The sequence below is a fragment of the Lampetra fluviatilis genome, unplaced genomic scaffold (genome assembly GCF_964198595.1).
Source record: "Lampetra fluviatilis unplaced genomic scaffold, kcLamFluv1.1 SCAFFOLD_1360, whole genome shotgun sequence".
In the NCBI taxonomy this organism is placed as follows: Eukaryota; Metazoa; Chordata; class Hyperoartia; order Petromyzontiformes; family Petromyzontidae; genus Lampetra; species Lampetra fluviatilis.
The window spans coordinates 1-19,393 of NW_027620606.1; the positions used below are offsets into that span (position 1 = coordinate 1).

The window sequence follows — 19,393 nt, forward strand, 5'->3', positions numbered from 1 at the left end:
TAAAAAATAAATGTAATAATTATAGAAATAAAATTAAAAAAATTTAATTAATATTTTGTCTTTGGGACCACAGGAGACACCAATGCGCACTACCATAGGCGGGACCGGCGCGGTACTACTAAGTTTCACCGCTATACTTTTAGGTTTTTTCGGTAAAGTCACGTAGCTAAAAAAGTTAAAAATAAATATAATAATTATAGAAATAAAATAATATTTTTTTTTATAAATATTTTTGTCTTTCGGTAAAGTCACGTAGCTAAAAAGTAAAAAATAAATGTAATAATTATAGAAATAAAATATATTTTTTTTAAATTAATATTTTGTCTTTGGGACCACAGGAGACACCAATGCGCACTACCATAGGCGGGACCGGCGTTACTACTAAGTTTCCCCGCTATACTCTTAGGTTTTTTCGGTAAAGTCACGTAGGTAAAAAAGTAAAATAAAAAAGTCACGTAGGTAAAAAAGTAAAATTAATAATGCTAATAGAAATAAAATAAGAAATGTTTTATTTAATTATTAAAATGTTTGTAGAGTGAGTAGATTAAACGTTGAGTTTAATAAGGGCACCACGGGGTGACCAGCCCCTCCCCACCCAGCCCCACACCACCCAGCCCCACCCAGCCCCTTCCCACCCCAGCCCCTCCCTACCCTCCCCACCCCACCCAGCCCCACCCAGCCCCTCCCCACCCAGCCCCACACCCACCCAGCCCCACCCCACCCCTCCCCACCCAGCCCTCCCCACCCAGCCCCACACCACCCAGCCCCACCCCACCCTCCCCACCCAGCCCCACCCCACCCAGCCCCACCCCACCCTCCCCCACCCCCTCCCACCCCCCACCTCCCCCACCCAGCCCCACCCAGCCCCCTCCCCACCCAGCCCCTCCCCACCCCTCCCCACCCCACCCAGCCCCACCCCACCCTCCCCACCCCTCCCACCCCCCCACCTCCCCACCCAGCCCCTCCCCACCCAGCCCCTCCCCACCCTCCCCACCCAGCCCCTCCCCACACCACCCAGCCCCACCCCACCCTCCCCACCCAGCCCCTCCCCACCCAGCCCCACCCCACCCTCCCCACCCCCCACCCAGCCCCACCCTCCCCACCCAGCCCCTCCCACCCAGCCCCACCCCACCCTCCCCACCCAGCCCCTCCCCACCCTCCCCACCTAGCCCCACCCCACCCTCCCCACCCCTCCGACCCCCCACCCAGCCCCACCCTCCCCACCCAGCCCCTCCCCACCCAGCCCCTCCCCACCCAGCCCCACCCCCACCCTCCCCACCCAGCCCCTCCCCACCCTCCCCACCCAGCCCCACCCCCACCCTCCCCACCCTTCTCACCCCCCACCCAGCCCCACCCTCCCCACCCTCCCCACCCAGCCCCACCCAGCCCCACCCCACCCTCCCTACCCAGCCCCTCCCCACCCTCCCCACCCAGCCCCACCCAGCCCCACCCCACCCTCCCCATTCCTCCCACCCCCCACCCATCTAATGAATATTCATGAGATGCAACGCCCCGCCCCCCACACACCCCCCCCCTATGACATCAGCGTTGTTGGTACAGCCCGGCAACCGTCATCGCCCGCGGACTCTACCAACTACCCCTCCCCCACGGGGGGGGTTAGGTTAGGGGTGTGTGGCCATGACGTCACAACAGCACATTATTTAAACAAAAAAAACTCATTTATAATCGCATTGTAATTTTCTCATTGTTGACGTTGTTGGCGTGACTGCCACTCAGCTATTTAATTTAATTAAAATAATCGGCGTTAATTTAACCCGCACCCGCTTTAACGTGAATGGTTAGACCCACTTTCCCCCCCCCCCCACCCTACACAGCCGTCACCACAGTTGGTACAGTCCACCTCGAGTATAAATACCGCGGGGTAGCGGGTGACGCGGCTTCCTCTGCGCGCGCGCGACGTCCGTTGGCCCCTTCGCTTCCGCCTCCCCTCTGCCGCGTGTCACTCCGCGCCCGGACTTCTTTTTTGTCGCCGTTGTCGTTGCATTTAGGTAAGCTGAACGCAACAAACAAAAAAAAGATTTTACGACGAGACAAAAATCTAAAAAATATCGCGCACGAATCTCGTGCGTTGGCCGAGTTAAATGACGGGGTGAGAATTAACGTAAATTTTGTAAAACGTTTAAAAAAAAAGATTTCATTTGAGCGTCAGCGATGTTTTTTTTAACATGGTGGCTGGGTGGGTGGAGGGAGGAGTTTGTATTTCGTAGTCCGCATAGTCGGCGCTCGAACCCCATTGGCCGCGCCCTCGTGCCACGTGGCGCGCCGGGCCGGCGGTGATTGGCTGGCGCGGTGGGGGCCGGTCAGTTGTGGGCGGAGCTAGTGGCGTATCCGCGGTGGGAAATTAAATTGCAGGGCCTCTTGTTTTTTTTTAAACCGATAAAGTTGTAAAGTTAAAAACTTTTAATGTTTTAATTTTTTATTCTTTTTTTTTAATAAAAATTTAATTGTTCGAACGTTCCTATGAAATGTTACGCTAGCAACTGTCGGGATAAATTTTAGAAGGTTTACTTTTCCATTGAAAATCTATTTACCTTAAAACAAATAATTTTAATGTTTAGTAAGTTTGTGTAGTTGTTGTTCGTGTTATTTGTTTGTTTGTGTAGTCCGTAAGTTGCTTTTTGGTGTGTCCTGGTGGGGTGTGGTGAGCGGTCCTGGTGAGGTGGGTGGATTGGTGTGTGTGTCTGTCACTATCATTGTGTGTCTGTCACTGTGTGTGTCACTGTGTGTGTCTGTCACACTGTGTCACTGTGTGTGTCACTGTGTGTGTCTGTCACACTGTCACTGTGTGTGTCACTGTGTGTGTCTGTCACACTGTCACTGTGTGTGTCACTGTCACTGTGTGTCTGTCACTGTCACTATTTTTGTTGCAGTGTGATGCTGATGATTGTGTGCGAGTGTCTGCACACACTGACACACACACACACACAGTGACACACACACACAGTGACACACACACAGTGACACACACACAGTGACACACACACAGTGACACACACACAGTGACACACACACAGTGACACCACACACAGTGACACACACACACACAGTGACACACACACACACAGTGACACACACACACTGACACACACACACTGACACACACACACTGACACACACACACTGACACACACACACTGACACACACACACTGACACACACACACTGACACACACACACTGACACACACACACTGACACACACACTGACACACACACTGACACACACACTGACACACACACCGACACACACACCGACACACACACCGACACACACACTGACACACACACTGACACACACACTGACACACACACTGACACACACACTGACACACACACCGACACACACACTGACACACACTGACACACACACCGACACACACTGACACACACACACACACACTGACACACACACACACTGACACACACACTGTCATGGTTGTGGTGTGGTAATGGTTGTGGTGGTGTGGTAATGGTAGTGGTGTAGGAGTGGTGGTGGTGTGGTAATGGTAGTGGTGTGGTAATGGTGTAGTAGTAGTAGTAGTGGTGGTGTGGTAATGGTAGTGGTGGTAGTGGTAGTGTGTAGTAGTAGTGGTGGTGTGGTAATGGTAGTGGTGTGGTAGTAGTGGTGGTGGTGGTGTGGTAATGGTAGTGGTGTGGTAGTAGTGGTGGTGGTGGTGTGGTAATGGTAGTGGTGTAGTAGTAGTAGTAGTGGTGGTGTGGTAATGGTAGTGGTGTAGTAGTAGTGGTGGTGTGGTAATGGTAGTGGTGTAGTAGTAGTAGTGGTGGTGTGGTAATGGTAGTGGTGTAGTAGTAGTAGTGGTGTAGTAGTGGTGTAGTAGTAGTAGTGGTGTAGTGGTGGTGTGGTAATGGCAGTGGTGTGGTAATGATGTAGTAGTGCGTGGTGGTGTGGTAATGGTAGTGGTGTAGTAGTAGTGGTGTAGTAGTGGTGGTGGTGTGGTAATGGTAGTGGTGTAGTAGTGTGTGGTAGTGGTAGGTGTGGTATGGTAGTGGTGTGGTAGTGGTGTGGTAGTGGTGTGGTAGTGGTGTGGTAGTGGTGTAGGTGGTGGTGGTAGTGGTGTAGTGGTGGTGGTGTGGTAATGGTGTAGTGGTGGTGGTGGTTGTTGGTGGTGTGGTGGTGGTGGTGGTGTAGTAGTGGTGTAGTAGTGGTGGGTGGTAGTGGTAGTGGTGTGGTTGGTAGTGGTGTGGTAGTGGTGTGGTAGTGGTGTGGTCAGTGGGTGGTAGTGGTTGTGGTGGTGGTGGTAGTGGCGTTGTGGTGGTAGTGGTGTTGTGGTGGTAGTGGTAATGGTAGTGGTGTAGTAGTGGTAGTGGGGTAGTGGTGATGGGTGTGGTGTGGTAATGGTAGTGGTGGTAGTGGTGTGGTGGTTGTGGTGTGGTAGTGGTTGTGGTAGTGGTGGTAGTGTTGTAGTGGTGGTAATGGGTGTGGTGTGGTAATGGATGGTCGGGGCGGTGATTTATCCGTGACCTTTCGTGCCGTGGTGGTGGTGTTGGTGGTTGTGGTGGTTGTCGTTCTATTTATTATCCGTGACCTTTCGTGCCGTGGTGGTGTTGGTGGTTGTGGTGGTTGTCGTTCTATTTATTATCCGTGACCTTTCGTGCCGTGTTGGTGGTTGTGGTGGTTGTGGTGGTTGTCATTCTATTTATTATCCGTGACCTTTCGTGCCGTGTTGGTGGTGTTGGTGGTTGTGGTGGTTGTCATTCTATTTATTATCCGTGACCTTTCGTGCCGTGTTGGTGGTGTTGGTGGTTGTGGTGGTTGTCATTCTATTTTATTATCCGTGACCTTTCGTGCCGTGTTGGTGGTGTTGGTGGTTGTGGTGGTTGTCATTCTATTTATTATCCGTGACCTTTCGTGCCGTGTTGGTGGTGGTGTTGGTGGTTGTGGTGGTTGTCGTTCTATTTATTATCCGTGACCTTTCGTGCCGTGGTGGTGGTGTTGGTGGTTGTGGTGGTTGTCATTCTATTTATTATCCGTGACCTTTCGTGTGGTGGTGTTGGTGGTGCTGGTGGTTGTGGTGGTTGTCATTCTATTTATTATCCGTGACCTTTCGTGCCGTGGTGGTGTTGGTGGTTGTGGTGGTTGTGGTGGTTGTCATTCTATTTATTATCCGTGACCTTTCGTGCCGTGGTGGTGGTGTTGGTGGTTGTGGTGGTTGTCATTCTATTTATTATCCGTGACCTTTCGTGTGGCGGTGGTGGCGGTGGTGGTAATCCGTGACCTTCCGTCCGAACGCTCCGCTAATTGGCTTAGGAACCTTCTCGCTGACGAGCTCTCGGCTCCACTCGCCCCCCAATCCACATTTAACTCTTCGTTCTGACTGTGGGTGGGTGCACGGTGGCCGTGTGGGTGGGTGGGTTAATGGTGGGTGGGTGGGGTAATGGTGGGTGGGTGGGCTAATGGTGGGTGGGTGGGCTAATGGTGGGTGGGTGGCTAATGGTGGGTGGGTGGGCTAATGGTGGGTGGGTGGGCTAATGGTGGGTGGGTGGGCTAATGGTGGGTGGGTGGGCTAATGGTGGGTGGGTGGGCTAATGGTGGGTGGGTGGGCTAATGGTGGGTGGGTGGGCTAATGGTGGGTGGGTGGGTCTAATGGTGGGTGGGTGGGGTAATGGTGGGTGGGTGGGGTAATGGTGGGTGGGTGGGCTAATGGTGGGTGGGTGGGCTAATGGTGGGTGGGTGGGCTAATGGTGGGTGGGTGGGCTAATGGTGGGTGGGTGGGCTAATGGTGGGTGGGTGGGGCTAATGGTGGGTGGGTGGGTAATGGGGGGTGGAATGGGGTGGGCTATGGTGGGTGGGTGGGCTAATGGTGGGTGGGTGGGCTAATGGTGGGTGGGTGGGCTAATGGTGGGTGGGTGGGCTAATGGTGGGTGGGTGGGTGGGCTAATGGTGGGTGGGTGGGTGGGGTAATGGTGGGTGGGTGGGTGGGTTAATGGTGGGGTGGGTGGGGTAATGGTGGGTGGGTGGGCTAATGGTGGGTGGGTGGGCTAATGGTGGGTGGGTGGCTAATGGTGGGTGGGTGGGCTAATGGTGGGTGGGTGGGCTAATGGTGGGTGGGTGGGCTAATGGTGGGTGGGTGGGCTAATGGTGGGTGGGTGGGCTAATGGTGGGTGGGGTGGGCTAATGGTGGGTGGGTGGGTTAAGGGTGGGTGGGCTAATGGTGGGTGGGTGGGCGGGCTAATGGTGGGTGGGGTGCACGGTGGCCGTGTGGGTGGGTGGGCTAATTGTGGTTGGTGGGGCTAATGCGTGGGTGGGCGGGCTAATGGTGGGTGGGTTCACGGTGGCCGTGTGGGTGGGTTCTGTAGCATAACACTTCAGTTACATTATTGCATCGTGTGTGTGTATAGTTCCATTGTGATGTCAGCTGTGTGTGTGTGTAGTCCCATTGTGTTGTGATGTCAGCAGTGTGTGTGACGCTGTGTGTGTGTGTAGTCCCATTGTGTTGTGATGTCAGCAGTGTGTGTGACGCTGTGTGTGTGTATAGTCCCATTGTGATGTCGGTGTGACGCTGTGTGTGTAGTCACATTGTGTTGTGATGTCAGCAGTGTGTGTGACGCTGTGTGTGTGTATAGTCCCATTGTGATGTCGGTGTGACGCTGTGTGTGTAGTCCCATTGTGTTGTGATGTCAGCAGTGTGTGTGACGCTGTGTGTGTGTATAGTCCCATTGTGATGTCGGTGTGACGCTGTGTGTGTAGTCACATTGTGTTGTGATGTCAGCAGTGTGTGTGACGCTGTGTGTGTGTATAGTCCCATTGTGATGTCGGTGTGACGCTGTGTGTGTAGTCACATTGTGTTGTGATGTCAGCAGTGTGTGTGACGCTGTGTGTGTGTATAGTCCCATTGTGATGTCGGTGTGACGCTGTGTGTGTAGTCACATTGTGTTGTGATGTCAGCAGTGTGTGTGACGCTGTGTGTGTGTATAGTCCCATTGTGATGTCGGTGTGACGCTGTGTGTGTAGTCACATTGTGTTGTGATGTCAGCAGTGTGTGTGACGCTGTGTGTGTGTATAGTCCCATTGTGATGTCGGTGTGACGCTGTGTGTGTAGTCACATTGTGTTGTGATGTCAGCAGTGTGTGTGACGCTGTGTGTGTGTATAGTCCCATTGTGATGTCGGTGTGACGCTGTGTGTGTAGTCACGTTGTGATGTCAGCAGTGTGTGTGACGCTGTGTGTGTGTATAGTCCCATTGTGATGTCGGTGTGACGCTGTGTGTGTAGTCACATTGTGTTGTGATGTCAGCAGTGTGTGTGACGCTGTGTGTGTGTATAGTCCCATTGTGATGTCGGTGTGACGCTGTGTGTGTAGTCACATTGTGTTGTGATGTCAGCAGTGTGTGTGACGCTGTGTGTGTGTATAGTCCCATTGTGATGTCGGTGTGACGCTGTGTGTGTAGTCACATTGTGTTGTGATGTCAGCAGTGTGTGTGACGCTGTGTGTGTGTATAGTCCCATTGTGATGTCGGTGTGACGCTGTGTGTGTAGTCACATTGTGTTGTGATGTCAGCAGTGTGTGTGACGCTGTGTGTGTGTATAGTCCCATTGTGATGTCGGTGTGACGCTGTGTGTGTAGTCACATTGTGTTGTGATGTCAGCAGTGTGTGTGACGCTGTGTGTGTGTATAGTCCCATTGTGATGTCGGTGTGACGCTGTGTGTGTAGTCACATTGTGTTGTGATGTCAGCAGTGTGTGTGACGCTGTGTGTGTGTATAGTCCCATTGTGATGTCGGTGTGACGCTGTGTGTGTAGTCACATTGTGTTGTGATGTCAGCAGTGTGTGTGACGCTGTGTGTGTGTATAGTCCCATTGTGATGTCGGTGTGACGCTGTGTGTGTAGTCACATTGTGTTGTGATGTCAGCAGTGTGTGTGACGCTGTGTGTGTGTATAGTCCCATTGTGATGTTGGTGTGACGCTGTGTGTGTAGTCACATTGTGTTGTGATGTCAGCAGTGTGTGTGACGCTGTGTGTGTGTATAGTCCCATTGTGATGTCGGTGTGACGCTGTGTGTGTAGTCACATTGTGTTGTGATGTCAGCAGTGTGTGTGACGCTGTGTGTGTGTATAGTCCCATTGTGATGTCGGTGTGACGCTGTGTGTGTAGTCACATTGTGTTGTGATGTCAGCAGTGTGTGTGACGCTGTGTGTGTGTATAGTCCCATTGTGATGTCGGTGTGACGCTGTGTGTGTAGTCACATTGTGTTGTGATGTCAGCAGTGTGTGTGACGCTGTGTGTGTGTGTATAGTCCCATTGTGATGTCGGTGTGACGCTGTGTGTGTAGTCACATTGTGTTGTGATGTCAGCAGTGTGTGTTGACGCTGTGTGTGTGTATAGTCCCATTGTGATGTCGGTGTGACGCTGTGTGTGTAGTCACATTGTGTTGTGATGTCAGCAGTGTGTGTGACGCTGTGTGTGTGTATAGTCCCATTGTGATGTCGGTGTGACGCTGTGTGTGTAGTCACATTGTGTTGTGATGTCAGCAGTGTGTGTGACGCTGTGTGTTGTGTATAGTCCCATTGTGATGTCGGTGTGACGCTGTGTGTGTAGTCACATTGTGTTGTGATGTCAGCAGTGTGTGTGACGCTGTGTGTGTGTATAGTCCCATTGTGATGTCGGTGTGACGCTGTGTGTGTAGTCACATTGTGTTGTGATGTCAGCAGTGTGTGTGACGCTGTGTGTGTGTATAGTCCCATTGTGATGTCGGTGTGACGCTGTGTGTGTAGTCACATTGTGTTGTGATGTCAGCAGTGTGTGTGACGCTGTGTGTGTGTATAGTCCCATTGTGATGTCGGTGTGACGCTGTGTGTGTAGTCACATTGTGTTGTGATGTCAGCAGTGTGTGTGACGCTGTGTGTGTGTATAGTCCCCATTGTGATGTCGGTGTGACGCTGTGTGTGTAGTCACATTGTGTTGTGATGTCAGCAGTGTGTGTGTGACGCTGTGTGTGTGTATAGTCCCATTGTGATGTCGGTGTGACGCTGTGTGTGTAGTCACATTGTGTTGTGATGTCAGCAGTGTGTGTGACGCTGTGTGTGTGTATAGTCCCATTGTGATGTCGGTGTGACGCTGTGTGTGTAGTCACATTGTGTTGTGATGTCAGCAGTGTGTGTGACGCTGTGTGTGTGTATAGTCCCATTGTGATGTCGGTGTGACGCTGTGTGTGTAGTCACATTGTGTTGTGATGTCAGCAGTGTGTGTGACGCTGTGTGTGTAGTCCCATTGTGTTGTGATGTCAGCAGTGTGTGTGACGCTGTGTGTGTAGTCCCATTGTGTTGTGATGTCAGCAGTGTGTGTGACGCTGTGTGTGTGTAGTCCCATTGTGTTGTGATGTCAGCAGTGTGTGTGACGCTGTGTGTGTGTATAGTCCCATTGTGATGTCGGTGTGACGCTGTGTGTGTAGTCACATTGTGTTGTGATGTCAGCAGTGTGTGTGACGCTGTGTGTGTAGTCCCGTTGTGTTGTGATGTCAGCAGTGTGTGTGACGCTGTGTGTGTGTAGTCCCATTGTGTTGTGATGTCAGCAGTGTGTGTGACGCTGTGTGTGTAGTCCCATTGTGTTGTGATGTCAGCAGTGTGTGTGACGCTGTGTGTGTAGTCCCGTTGTGTTGTGATGTCAGCAGTGTGTGTGACGCTGTGTGTGTAGTCCCATTGTGTTGTGATGTCGGTGTGACGCTGTGTGTGTGTAGTCCCGTTGTGTTGTGATGTCTGCAGTGTGTGTGACGCTGTGTGTGTGTGTAGTCCCGTTGTGTTGTGATGTCAGCAGTGTGTGTGACGCTGTGTGTGTGTGTAGTCCCGTTGTGTTGTGATGTCAGCAGTGTGTGTGACGCTGTGTGTGTGTGTAGTCCCATTGTGTTGTGATGTCGGTGTGACTCTGTGTCGTCTCACCGTGTTGTGATGTCGGCAGTGGGTATGACGCTGTGTGTGTGACGCTGTGTGTGTGACGCTGTGTGTGTGACGCTGTGTGTGTGACGCTGTGTGTGCTGTGTGACGCTGTAGAGAGATGGAGCGAACTTTCTTGGCGGTGAAACCCGATGGAGTCCAGAGGGGACTGGTGGGCGAGATTGTTGGGCGCTTCGAGAAGAAGGGCTTCCACCTCGTGGCACTCAAGATGATCCACGTGAGGCTCTCTCGCTCGCTCGCTCACAGACTCGCTCGCTCGCTCAGACTCACTCACTCAGAGACTCGCTCACTCAGACTCGCTCACTCGCTCAGAGACTCGCTCACTCAGAGACTCGCTCAGAGACTCGCTCGCTCAGAGACTCGCTCGCTCAGAGACTCGCTCGCTCAGAGACTCACTCAGAGACTCACTCAGAGACTCACTCAGAGACTCACTCAGAGACTCGCTCAGAGACTCGCTCAGAGACTCGCTCAGAGACTCGCTCACTCGCTCAGAGACTCACTCAGAGACTCGCTCGCTCGGAGACTCACTCAGAGACTCGCTCGGAGGCTCGCTCGCTCGGAGGCTCGCTCGCTCGGAGGCTCGCTCGCTCGGAGGCTCGCTCGCTCGGAGGCTCGCTCGCTCGGAGGCTCGCTCGCTCGGAGGCTCGCTCGCTCGGAGGCTCGCTCGCTCGGAGACTCGCTCGGAGGCTCGCTCGCTCGGAGGCTCGCTCGCTCGGAGGCTCGCTCGCTCGGAGGCTCGCTCGCTCGGGGGCTCGCTCGCTCGGGGGCTCGCTCGCTCGGGGACTCGCTCGCTCACAGACTCACTCACTCGGAGACTCACTCACTCGGAGACTCACTCACTCACAGACTCGCTCGCTCACAGACTCGCTCGCTTGCTCAGACTCGCTCGCTCAGAGACTCACTCAGAGACTCGCTCACTCAGAGACTCGCTCACTCAGACTCGCTCGCTCACAGACTCACTCACTCGGAGACTCACTCACTCGGAGACTCGCTCGCTCGGAGGCTCGCTCGCTCGGAGACTCGCTCGCTCACAGACTCGCTCGCTCACAGACTCGCTCGCTCACAGACTCACTCACTCGGAGACTCACTCACTCGGAGACTCACTCACTCGGAGACTCGCTCACTCAGAGACTCGCTCGCTTGCTCAGACTCGCTCGCTCAGAGACTCACTCAGAGACTCGCTCACTCAGAGACTCGCTCACTCAGACTCGCTCGCTCACAGACTCACTCACTCGGAGACTCACTCACTCGGAGACTCACTCACTCGGAGACTCGCTCACTCAGAGACTCGCTCACTCAGAGACTCGCTCGCTCACAGACTCACTCACTCGGAGACTCACTCACTCGGAGACTCACTCACTCGGAGACTCACTCACTCGGAGACTCACTCACTCGGAGACTCACTCACTCGGAGACTCACTCACTCACTCGGAGACTCGCTCACTCAGAGACTCGCTCGCTTGCTCAGACTCGCTCGCTCAGAGGCTCACTCAGAGACTCGCTCACTCAGAGACTCGCTCACTCAGACTCGCTCGCTCACAGACTCACTCACTCACTCGGAGACTCACTCACTCGGAGACTCACTCACTCGGAGACTCGCTCACTCGGAGACTCGCTCACTCAGAGACTCGCTCACTCAGAGACTCGCTCGCTCACAGACTCACTCACTCGGAGACTCACTCACTCGGAGACTCACTCACTCGGAGACTCACTCACTCGGAGACTCACTCACTCGGAGACTCACTCACTCGGAGACTCACTCACTCGGAGACTCACTCACTCGGAGACTCACTCACTCGGAGACTCACTCACTCGGAGACTCACTCACTCGGAGACTCGCTCACTCACTCGGAGACTCGCTCACTCACTCGGAGACTCGCTCACTCACTCGGAGACTCGCTCACTCACTCGGAGACTCGCTCACTCAGAGACTTGCTCGCTCACAGACTCGCTCGCTTGCTCAGACTCGCTCGCTCAGAGACTCACTCAGACTCACTCAGAGACTCACTCGCTCAGAGACTCACTCATCCACACTTACAGAGACCCACAGATCTATGAGACCACTTGTAGACCACACAAGGTAGTCAAAAATCTACACTGGGATAGAGACACACACACACAGACTCCACCACATATACAGCAGCAGGTTTCGTCAGTGTCACGGGATCGAACCCACGAAGACCTCCTGTATACCAGGCGAGGTAGTCAACATCTCATCAGGGTCCGAGATTGAACCCACGACCTCCTGTAGACCAGGCGAGGTAGTCAACATCTCCCAGGGTCTGGGATCGAACCCACGACCTCCTGTAGACCAGGCGAGGTAGTCAACTTATCCACTGGGAGAGAGACACACACAGACTCCACATATACAGCAGCGGCAGGCATCGTCAGGGTCTGGGATCGATCCCCTGGTGGTGGCGGTGGTTGGTGGTGGTGTCTGTTGTTGTTGATGGTTGTTGTTGTTGACAGGCGTCACGTGAGCTGCTTCAGCAGCACTACATTGACCTGAAGGACCGCCCCTTCTACCCGGGCCTTGTGGAATACATGCACTCTGGGCCTGTCGTGGCCATGGTGAGTCGCTCGCCCGCACGCTCACCCGCTCATCCATCCACCCACTCATCCACCCATTCACTCATCCACCCATTCACTCACTTGCCCACTCACTCACTCGCCCATCCACTCACTCACTCGCCCATCCACTCACTCACTCACCCACTCACCCGCATGCTCACCGGCTCACTCACCCACTCACCCACTCATCCATCCACCCACTTCGCTCACTCACTCGCCCACTCACTCGCCCATCCACTCACTCACCCACTCACCCGCTCGCTCACTCGCTCACCCGCTTACCCACTCATCCATCCACTCACTCACCCATCCACTCACTCAACCACTCATCCATCCACTCACTCACCCACTCGTCCATCCACTCATCCATCCACTCATCCATCCACTCACCCACTCACCCATCCACTCACTCACTCACCCATCCACTCACTCACCCATCCACTCACTCACCCATCCACTCACTCGCCCATCCACTCACTCACTCACCCATCCACTCACTCACTCGCCCACTCACCCACCCACTCATCCACCCACTCGCCCACCTACCAACTCACTCGCCCATCCACTCACTCGTCCATCCACTCACTCGTCCATCCACTCACTCGTCCATCCACTCACTCGTCCATCCACTCACTCGCCCATCCACTCACTCACCCATCCACTCACTCACCCATCCATCCACTCACTCGCCCATCCACTCACTCGCCCATCCACTCACTCGCCCATCCACTCACTCACTCGCCCACTCACCCACCCACTCATTCACCCATCCATCCACTCACTCGCCCATCCACTCACTCGCCCATCCACTCACTCACCCATCCACTCACTCACTTCGCCCACTCACCCATCCACTCGCTCACCCATCCATCCACTCACTCACCCATCCACTCACTCACTCGCCCACTCACCCATCCACTCACCCATCCATCCACTCACTCGCCCATCCACTCACTCACCCATCCACTCACTCGCTCGCTCACTCACCCATCCATCCACTCACTCACCCATCCACTCACTCACTCGCCCACTCACCCACCCACTCACTCACCCACTCATCCACTCACTCACTCGCCCATCCACTCACTCACCCATCCACTCACTCGCCCATCCACTCACTCGCCCATCCACTCACTCACCCATCCACTCACTCACTCGCCCACTCACCCATCCACTCACCCATCCATCCACTCACTCGCCCACTCACTCACCCACTCATCCACTCACTCACCCATCCACTCACTCACCCATCCACTCACTCGCCCATCCACTCACTCGCCCATCCACTCACTCGCCCATCCACTCACTCGCCCGTCCACTCACTCGCCCGTCCACTCACTCGCCCATCCACTCACTCGCCCATCCACTCACTCGCCCACCCACTCACTCGCCCACCCACTCACTCGCCCACCCACTCACTCGCCCACCCACTCACTCGCCCATCCACTCACTCGCCCGTCCACTCACTCGCCCGCCCACTCACTCGCCCACCCACTCACTCGCCCACCCACTCACTCGCCCACCCACTCACTCGCCCGTCCACTCACTCGCCCACCCACTCACTCGCCCACCCACTCACTCGCCCGTCCACTCACTCGCCCGTCCACTCACTCGCCCATCCACTCACTCGCCCACCCACTCACTCGCCCACCCACTCACTCGCCCACCCACTCACTCGCCCACCCACTCACTCGCCCATCCACTCACTCGCCCGTCCACTCACTCGCCCGTCCACTCACTCGCCCACCCACTCACTCGCCCACCCACTCACTCGCCCACCCACTCACTCGCCCGTCCACTCACTCGCCCACCCACTCACTCGCCCACCCACTCACTCGCCCGTCCACTCACTCGCCCGTCCACTCACTCGCCCGTCCACTCACTCGCCCGTCCACTCACTCGCCCGCCCACTCACTCGCCCACCCACTCACTCGCCCATCCACTCACTCGCCCGTCCACTCACTCGCCCACCCACTCACTCGCCCACCCACTCACTCGCCCGTCCACTCACTCGCCCATCCACTCACTCGCCCGTCCACTCACTTCGCCCGTCCACTCACTCGCCCGTCCACTCACTCGCCCGCCCACTCACTCGCCCACCCACTCACTCGCCCGCCCACTCACTCGCCCACCCACTCACTCGCCCGCCCACTCACTCGCCCGTCCACTCACTCGCCCACCCACTCACTCGCCCCGCCCACTCACTCGCCCGTCCACTCACTCGCCCACCCACTCACTCGCCCATCCACTCACTCGCCCATCCACTCACTCGCCCGTCCACTCACTCGCCCATCCACTCACTCGCCCATCCACTCACTCGCCCATCCACTCACTCGCCCGCCCACTCACTCGCCCATCCACTCACTCGCCCATCCACTCACTCGCCCGCCCACTCACTCACCCATCCACTCACTCGCCCGTCCACTCACTCGCCCATCCACTCACTCACCCATCCACTCACTCGCCCGCCCACTCACTCGCCCGCCCACTCACTCGCCCATCCACTCACTCACCCATCCACTCACTCGCCCGCCCCACTCACTCGCCCGCCCACTCACTCGCCCATCCACTCACTCGCCCGCCCACTCACTCGCCCGCCCACTCACTCACCCATCCACTCACTCGCCCGCCCACTCACTCACCCACCCACTCACTCGCCCACCCACTCACTCGCCCGCCCACTCACTCACCCATCCACTCACTCACCCATCCACTCACTCGCCCGTCCACTCACTCGCCCGCCCACTCACTCGCCCGCCCACTCACTCACCCATCCACTCACTCGCCCGCCCACTCACTCGCCCGCCCACTCACATCGCCCATCCACTCACTCGCCCGCCCACTCACTCGCCCGCCCACTCACTCGCCCATCCACTCACTCGCGCCGCCCACTCACTCGCCCGCCCACTCACTCACCCATCCACTCACTCGCCCGCCCACTCACTCGCCCGCCCACTCACTCGCCCATCCACTCACTCGCCCGCCCACTCACTCGCCCGCCCACTCACTCACCCATCCACTCACTCACCCATCCACTCACTCGCCGCCCACTCACTCGCCCGCCCACTCACTCACCCATCCACTCACTCGCCCGCCCACTCACTCGCCCGCCCACTCACTCGCCCGCCCACTCACTCGCCCGCCCACTCACTCGCCCATCCACTCACTCGCCCGCCCACTCACTCGCCCGCCCACTCACTCGCCCATCCACTCACTCGCCCGCCCACTCACTCGCCCATCCACTCACTCGCCCGCCCACTCACTCGCCCGCCCACTCACTCGCCCATCCACTCACTCGCCCGCCCACTCACTCACCCATCCACTCACTCGCCCGTCCACTCACTCGCCCGCCCACTCACTCACCCATCCACTCACTCGCCCGTCCACTCACTCGCCCGCCCACTCACTCGCCCGCCCACTCACTCGCCCGTCCACTCACTCGCCCGTCCACTCACTCGCCCGCCCACTCACTCGCCCATCCACTCACTCGCCCGCCCACTCACTCGCCCGTCCACTCACTCGCCCATCCACTCACTCGCCCATCCACTCACTCGCCCATCCACTCACTCGCCCATCCACTCACTCGCCATCCACTCACTCGCCCATCCACTCACTCGCCCATCCACTCACTCGCCCGCCCACTCACTCGCCCGTCCACTCACTCGCCCATCCACTCACTCGCCCGTCCACTCACTCGCCCGTCCACTCACTCGCCCATCCACTCACTCGCCCATCCACTCACTCGCCCACCCACTCACTCACCCATCCACTCACTCGCCCATCCACTCACTCGCCCATCCACTCACTCACCCATCCACTCACTCGCCCACTCACCCACCCACTCACCCATCCATCCACTCACTCGCCCATCCACTCACTCACCCATCCACTCACTCGCCCACTCACCCACCCACTCACCCATCCATCCACTCACTCGCCCATCCACTCACTCGCCCATCCACTCACTCGCCCATCCACTCACTCGCCCATCCACTCACTCGCCCATCCACTCACTCGCCCACTCACCCACCCACTCACCCATCCATCCACTCACTCGCCCATCCACTCACTCACCCATCCACTCACTCGCCCGTCCACTCACTCGCCCGTCCACTCACTCACCCATCCACTCACTCACCCATCCACTCACTCGCCCGTCCACTCACTCACCCATCCACTCACTCGCCCGTCCACTCACTCGCCCGTCCACTCACTCGCCCGTCCACTCACTCGCCCGTCCACTCACTCGCCCGTCCACTCACTCGCCCATCCACTCACTCGCCCATCCACTCACTCGCCCGTCCACTCACTCGCCCGTCCACTCACTCGCCCGTCCACTCACTCGCCCATACCACTCACTCGCCCATCCACTCACTCGCCCGTCCACTCACTCGCCCGTCCACTCACTCGCCCATCCACTCACTCGCCCATCCACTCACTCGCCCATCCACTCACTCGCCCGTCCACTCACTCGCCCGTCCACTCACTCGCCCGTCCACTCACTCGCCCATCCACTCACTCGCCCATCCACTCACTCGCCCGTCCACTCACTCGCCCGTCCACTCACTCGCCCATCCACTCACTCGCCCATCCACTCACTCGCCCGTCCACTCACTCGCCCGTCCACTCACTCGCCCATCCACTCACTCGCCCATCCACTCACTCGCCCATCCACTCACTCGCCCATCCACTCACTCGCCCGTCCACTCACTCGCCCGTCCACTCACTCGCCCATCCACTCACTCGCCCATCCACTCACTCGCCCGTCCACTCACTCGCCCGTCCACTCACTCGCCCATCCACTCACTCGCCCATCCACCCACTCACCCATCCACTCACTCGCCCACCCACTCACTCGCCCATCCACTCACTCACTCGCCCACTCACCCATCCACTCACTCACCCATCCATCCACTCACTCACCCATCCACTCACTCACTCGCCCACTCACCCATCCACTCACTCGCCCATCCACTCACTCACTCGCCCACTCACCCATCCACTCACTCACCCATCCATCCACTCACTCACCCATCCACTCACTCACTCGCCCACTCACCCATCCACTCACTCACCCATCCACTCACTCACCCATCCACTCACTCACCCATCCACTCACTCACTCGCTCACTCACCCACTCATCCACTCACTCACCCACCCATCCACCCACTCACTCACCCACCCACTCACTCGCCCACCCACTCACTCGCCCATCCACTCACTCGCCCATCCACTCACTCGCCCATCCACTCACTCGCCCATCCACTCACTCGCCCATCCACTCACTCGCCCATCCACTCACTCGCCCATCCACTCACTCGCCCATCCACTCACTCGCCCATCCACTCACTCGCCCATCCACTCACTCGCCCATCCACTCACTCGCCCATCCATCCACTCACTCGCCCATCCATCCACTCACTCGCCCATCCATCCACTCACTCGCCCATCCATTCACTCGCCCATTCCATCCACTCGCCCACGCACCACTCGCCCACCCACTCGCCCACCCACTCGCCCACCCACTCGCCCACCCACTCGCCCACCCACTCGCCCACCCACTCGCCCACCCACTCGCCCACCCACTCGCCCACCCACTCGCCCACCCACTCGCCCCACCCACTCGCCCACCCACTCGCCCACCCACTCGCCCACCCACTCGCCCACCCACTCGCCCACCCACTCGCCCACCCACTCGCCCACCCACTCGCCCACCCACTCGCCCACCCACTCGCCCACCCACTCGCCCACCCACTCGCCCACCCACTCGCCCACCCACTCGCCCACCCACTCGCCCACCCACTCGCCCACCCACTCGCCCACCCACTCGCCCACCCACTCGCCCACCCACTCGCCCACCCACTCGCCCACCCACTCGCCACCCACTCGCCCACCCACTCGCCCACCACTCGCCCACCCACTCGCCCACCCCACTCGCCCACCCACTCGCCCACCCACTCGCCCACCCACTCGCCCACCCACCTCGCCCACCCACGCACTCGCCCACCCACTCGCCCACCCACTCGCCCACCCACTCGCCCACCCACTCGCCCACCCACTCGCCCACCCACTCGCCCACCCACTCGCCCACCCACTCGCCCACCCACTCGCCCACCCACTCGCCCACCCACTCGCCCACCCACTCGCCCACCCACTCGCCCACCCACTCGCCCACCCACTCGCCCACCCACTCGCCCACCCACTCGCCCACCCACTCGCCCACCCACTTCGCCCACCCACTCGCCCACCCACTCGCCCACCCACTCGCCCACCCACTCGCCCCCACTCGCCCACCCACTCACTGCAGTGCCACTCCATTCCCAGCAGGGGTCGCTCCACCCCACGGGGTCCCTTCGTCAAGGTGAGGGTGGCCATGTTGGGGTCTCTCCCCTAGGTCCACTGCCTCAAATAAGTGTGGTGGTGGTAGTGAACATCGTTAGCACTGGGGGAGAGACAAAGGCGGCCGCCGGCGTGGTGCTGGTAGCCACCCCCTCTGTGTGCCAGTAGCCTTCATAGGTGCTGCTACTACTAACAGCACTTGCCCCTACAGCCCTGCTGGAGGCTACCTGGGGCAGCTTTGTCGGTGTGTGTGGTGTGTGTAGTACATAGACACTGCTGCTGCTCCTCGCTAGCTTGCGGCACTTGCCCCTACAGCCCTGCCGGAGGCTACCTGGGGGAGCTTTACCTGTGTCTGTGTGTGGTGTGTGTAGTACATAGACACTGCTGCTGCTCCTCGCTAGCTTGCGGCACTTGCCCCTACAGCCCTGCCGGAGGCTACCTGGGGGAGCTCTACCTGTGTCTGTGTGCGCTCCAGGTGTGGCAGGGGGCCAACGCGGTGAAGACTGCACGGAAGATGCTGGGGGAGACGAAGCCGGACGACTCGAACCCCGGCA

At 57.7% G+C, this 19,393-nt stretch overlaps 1 protein-coding gene across 1 annotated transcript; it reads left to right on the forward strand.

The window, feature by feature from the left end:
- Positions 1-1,887: 1,887 nt before the first annotated feature.
- Positions 1,888-19,389, forward strand: LOC144954136 (nucleoside diphosphate kinase-like; the record flags this gene model as incomplete). The annotated part of the gene is made up of 4 exons (XM_078884698.1): positions 1,888-2,009; positions 10,025-10,145; positions 12,398-12,499; positions 19,315-19,389. Coding segments are annotated over exons 2-4 (294 nt in total), but the record flags the coding sequence as incomplete, so codon positions are not given.
- Positions 19,390-19,393: the final 4 nt, after the last annotated feature.